The sequence below is a fragment of the Mandrillus leucophaeus genome, unplaced genomic scaffold (genome assembly GCF_000951045.1).
Source record: "Mandrillus leucophaeus isolate KB7577 unplaced genomic scaffold, Mleu.le_1.0 Scaffold199, whole genome shotgun sequence".
In the NCBI taxonomy this organism is placed as follows: domain Eukaryota; kingdom Metazoa; phylum Chordata; class Mammalia; order Primates; family Cercopithecidae; genus Mandrillus; species Mandrillus leucophaeus.
In genome coordinates this window covers 1495568-1500601 of record NW_012102020.1, presented here as the reverse complement: position 1 = coordinate 1500601, position 5034 = coordinate 1495568, and the positions used below count along the sequence as shown (strand labels likewise).

The 5034-nt window shown below is 45.3% G+C and overlaps 1 protein-coding gene across 1 annotated transcript in view; it reads left to right on the top strand.

Moving 5' to 3' along the window:
• Positions 1-5034, top strand: part of KIAA0226 (KIAA0226 ortholog) — a 98139-nt gene that overhangs the window by 77442 nt on the left and 15663 nt on the right. Inside the window, exon 12 of the mRNA XM_011978712.1 lies at positions 235-336. Within this exon, the coding sequence (XP_011834102.1) occupies positions 235-336 (102 nt within the window). The remainder of the gene's footprint in view (positions 1-234; positions 337-5034) is intronic.

The window sequence follows — 5034 nt, the reverse complement described above, 5'->3', positions numbered from 1 at the left end:
TATAAAGGAATAGCTCCCTTCCAAAATAGTTTTCTGATATAAGGAGACCTAAGCACGCTCGTCCCGGATTTGCTTTCCAGATAGTAGTACCTTCTGTTTCCTTGAAACTTTCTAAAGGGAAAGTTTCCATTTCTCTCTGTTGAAGTCATACCAGGTCCCTTTTCTTGTGACACTGGAAGGACAAGAAGGCCTCTTTCTGCCCTGTTTATTCCTTTTTGTTTTTAAACATAACAGGCTTTCGGGTCACCTCCAGCAGCTCCCAGTTCAGCTCACGCGATTCAGCACATCTCTCTGACTCTGGCTCTGCTGATGAGGTTGATGAATTTGAAATCCAAGGTAAGAAGTGACACTTTGTTACAAGGGAACTTTTATTTCCTGTTTCTTTCCATTTAGAATGATAAGCTGCAAAGTTTTTCCTAAGTAGAAGATCTTCATTATGGATTGTTACTAGCTATTGTAAGGGACAGCATTCTGCTAAAAACAAAACCCCTTTACAACTTCAGTAGGAAAGAGCACTGGAAGCAGGTGTTCCAGGCGGAGTGGCTGCTGGCTGGTGTCACCCTGATGCTTCCTCCTCAGTGGTATCTTTCTCTTGGGTTCCCACTCTGACTCCTCCTTTCAGCTTGTAGGACTGGTCCATGCCACTTGGAATTAGAATCCTATTCTCTTGGGTTCCATAACACAACTGAAATTGTTTCAAAGTGTTCAGAAGAGAAAAGGACAAACAGAATCATTGGGGGCAGGGGGACAAAAAAGGAACAAAATCAGGCCTACAAAGTGAGCTTGAATTTCCGCCCTTGCAGTGCTCAGTTGCTTAGCACAGGCACAGACTCTTGTTGTTGTTGTTGTTGTTGTTGTTGTTGTTGAAGTACCAGCATAGAGGAACAGTGGGGTTCCAGTCTGGGAAGGCAGTTGTGTTAAATCAGGTTAAGGTCCCGTTCCTGCAAGTCATAGATTTCTTCAAGTTCATCAGCAAAACAAACACACGCACAAAAACAGTTCAGGGACACACGCTCCTCCCTCATGGGCGAGACCAACAGTGGTTTCCTTACTGCAGTGAATGGTGTCTATAATTGTCTGTTACAACATTGTGTACGTGGACAGAGGTGAACTGTATCTATAATTCTCCATTATAACATTATAATGTGATGACAAATAGATCTCGTGTTGTGTGAGGCTTTGATTTCCTGTTTACACAATCTAGAGAACCCATTCGCCTGCACAGGCCTCCGGATGGAGGAACCACACGTTTGTTCCCTGTTCAGAAACTCTGTTTTTCCACAAATTTTCCAGGTATTCAGGAAGTCTTCCTTCTATGTTCTCCTTAATGTCTCTGATTTCTATTTATGACAACAATAGGTAGTCATTAAAACTCCTTTTGTTTGTTTGGTTGGTTGGTTGTTTGTATGTGATGCTCCATCTCCTCTCCAATTCTCCACCATCAGCTGGGTGACTTACAATTTGGTTCTGACACTAACTCCCTGGAGTCAGCACAGATCCTGCAGGCTACAGTCCTGTGAGATTACTTCTGCTTCAGATGCCAGACACGGGTCACCAAGCTACCTGCCCTTCTGCTTGTAGGCTGACTACAAATTCACACTTCCCATGACCCCTTTTCCCCAGGTGGGATAATTTGCTTGAATGACACCCAGAACTTGGGAAAGCTTAGGATTATAGCCTGTTGTAAAGGATCCAAACGAGCAGCCACATGAAGAAGTACGTAGGGCCTAGGAAGAGATCACGAGCACAGGAACTCCTCCTGTCCCCATGGTGTCTGGGGGCACCACCCTCCCAGGTGCATTGATGTGTTCGCCAACCAGGAAGCCTGGACATCATTGTTCCAAGTTTTTATTGACGTTTCATTATATAGGCACCATTGATTAAGTCACCAGCCATTGGTGATTGAACTCAGTCTTCAGTCCCTCTCCCCTCGCTGGACCTGATGGGGGAGTAAAAGTTCCAGCGCTCTCATGATGTGGTTGGTTCTTTTGATAGCCCCCACTGGTGAAGCTGTCTGTCTAGGGGCCTGCCAGGAGTCTCCTCATTAGCATAAACTCAGGTATGATTGAAAGGGGCTTCTTTTGAGTAATAAAATATATTACTACAATTCAAGAAATTCCAAGAATTTTAGGAATTCTCACCAGGAACTGGAGACAGAGACCGAGTATCTATTTTCTGTTATACCACAGTCTGTGATTGACTTCATCTCCTAATTAAAAAAAGAAAGAGGCCGGGCGCGGTGGCTCAAGCCTGTAATCCCAGCACTTTGGGAGGCCGAGACGGGCGGATCACGAGGTCAGGAGATCGAGACCATCCTGGCCGACACGGTGAAACCCCGTCTCTACTAAAAAATACAGAAAACTAGCCAGGCGAGGTGGCGGGCGCCTGTAGTCCCAGCCACTCGGGAGGCTGAGGCAGGAGAATGGCGTGAACCTGGGAGGCGGAGCTTGCAGTGAGCTGAGATCCGGCCACTGCACTCCAGCCTGGGCGGCAGAGCGAGACTCCGTCTCAAAAAAAAAAATAAAATAAAAAATAAAAAAAGAAAGAGGGTCTGACCTCGCTCCCAGGATCCACAGCCGGAATTTCAGGAGGAGAATAGTGAGGTAAATTCAGATCAGTCCACGTGACAACCACATCTGTGTCCCGCAGCACAGCAGGGATCCGGGAGGCTGTGCAGTCTGTAAGGAGCCTCTCGACAGACAGGCCCAAAGCCACTCCTGTTAGAAACTGTTGCTGCCGTTGTGGACCCTAAGGAGATGTTCAATCAACTAATTCTCTAGTCGATTCACAACAGAAATCCTTAAAGGAAAAGACCTTAGGCCAGGGTTTTCCAACCCGTGGGCCAGACCATTCTTTGCCATGAGGGATTGGGCTGTGGACTGTACGATGTTTAGCATCATTCTTCGCCTCTACCCCACTAGAGGCTGGTGGCGACCCCTCCCCAGTATCGAGACAATCAGAAATGCCTCCGTCATTGCCTGAGTCACCGTGGCTGAGAACCACTGCCGTGGGAGGTCCTTGAGGCTGGGCATGGCATAGGAAGTAGCAGTAACTCTGCTCCAAGCTAGAGTGAGCACCTACCCAAGGATGTCAGTTCCTAAACGCCATTTCATGTCTGGGAGCAAATGGCAAGTTTTGATTCCAGGAACACATGGTATAGTATATTAGTTGATTTCCTGCTGGAATACTAAAGGGCCCCCTTTTGTCGTCATTATTACACAGATGGTAGTGAAGGATCTAACCTGACTCACATATCAAAGAACGGACTGTCAGTGTCACTGGCCTCGATGTTCTCAGGTAGTCGACCTTGCAAGCGTGGATGTGCTCATAGACGCATGTGTGTGAATGTTGCACCAGCTTTTTCGTATATACTTAATCACGTGATAACTGTGAGGGTTACGAGGACTGGGGGTGCTGGAGAACTAGTTGGAAGAAACTGGAGTTAAGCCAGAACACTAAGCCAGGAACAATTCAGATACTCACCAATTCATCCTCATGTGACCCCAACGATCTTCCTCATCAAGTTTGTCCTTGGTGATCCTTCCCTACGGTGATAAGTTTAGATTTAGTGGCCATTGTGACTGATGGAGGTAGTGGATGGTTTAGAAAGGAATAGTTAGATGAAGAATTTTAGTTCAGACCTATCCTAAGCTCCTGCCACACATTCAGGCAGCAGAAGTAGGATAGAGTGGTATGAAGCTTAGTGTCTCTTTAGAATTTTGAATTTGCAGAGCCAGTGTTTAGAAAGCCATCTCTTCTGGGTACTTTGTGTACAAGTAGGATTTACTGCAGTAGATGTTTGTTCTTGTTTGGTGATCCAAACAAGTAGGTTTCCTGTAGGTGAGGTTAATGGAAAGAAAATAGTAGTTTTCTGCTCAGAATGACTTTAAAACACAAAAACAACAACAAAACTCAGAACTTTTGTATTTTTTTTGAGACGGAGTTTGGCTCTTGTTGCCCAGGCTGGAGCACAATGGCACCATCTCAGCTCACTGCAACCTCCGCCTTCCATTTTCAAGCAATTCTCCTGCCTCAGCCGCCAGAGTGGCTGGGACTACAGGCAGCTGCCACCACGCCCGGCTAATTTTTGTATTTTTAGTAGAGACAGGGTTCCATCATGTTGGCCAGGCTGGTCTCAAACTCCTGACCTCGTGATCTGCCCACCTCGGCCTCCCAACATGCTGGGATTACAGGAGTAAGCCACCACATGTGGCCCAGAACTTTTTATTAAAACTGTTAATATTGTTGGGCACTAGGAATTTGAAATAATTGTGTGAGATTAGATCAAGATTTAGAGCAATAAAGACAAATATTACAGGAGCTCCCATTTTCTCACTCATGTGGAAGCTAAAAAAGTTGATCTCGTGGAGGTGGAGAAGAGAGTGGTAGTTACAGAGGCTGGGGAGGAGGTGGGTTGGGGCATAAGGAGAGGTTGGTTAGTGGGTTCAACCACACAGTTAGAAGGAGTAAGTTCTAATGTTCAGTAGCACAGTAGTGTGGTTGTGGCTGACACATTGTATATTTCAGAATAGTCAGAAGAGATCTGAAGTGTTCCCAACACAAAGAAATGATAAATGTTCAATCAGTGAATATTCTAAATACCCTGATTTGACCATTACACGTTGTATGCATAAAATATCACACGTGCCCTGTCAATATGTACAAATATTATGGTATCAACTTAATGTTTTTAAGATTAGAGAAATAAAAGTAATTAGGCTGCTTTTTTTTCCTACTCCTAAACGACTGTCATTGATTCTCATGAGTCCTCCCTGCCTGAGGAGGAGTTCTCCTGACTCCCTTTCTTAACTGGTTTCCAGGGCGTTTAGTCCCAGTCCTTTGTGGGGGCACATGTTGAGTGTCAGCCACTTCTCCCTCAGAGCGTGTCCAATCTGCTCTCACCACCAGGCAGGCCTTGATTCGGTCTTTCTAGCATCCTTCTTTCCCCATTTTGGGGGCTTTAAAAAATTTGTATACACATGACAGGTTTTACATTAAGAATGTGAAATCTTTTTCTTTTTCTTTTTCTTTTTT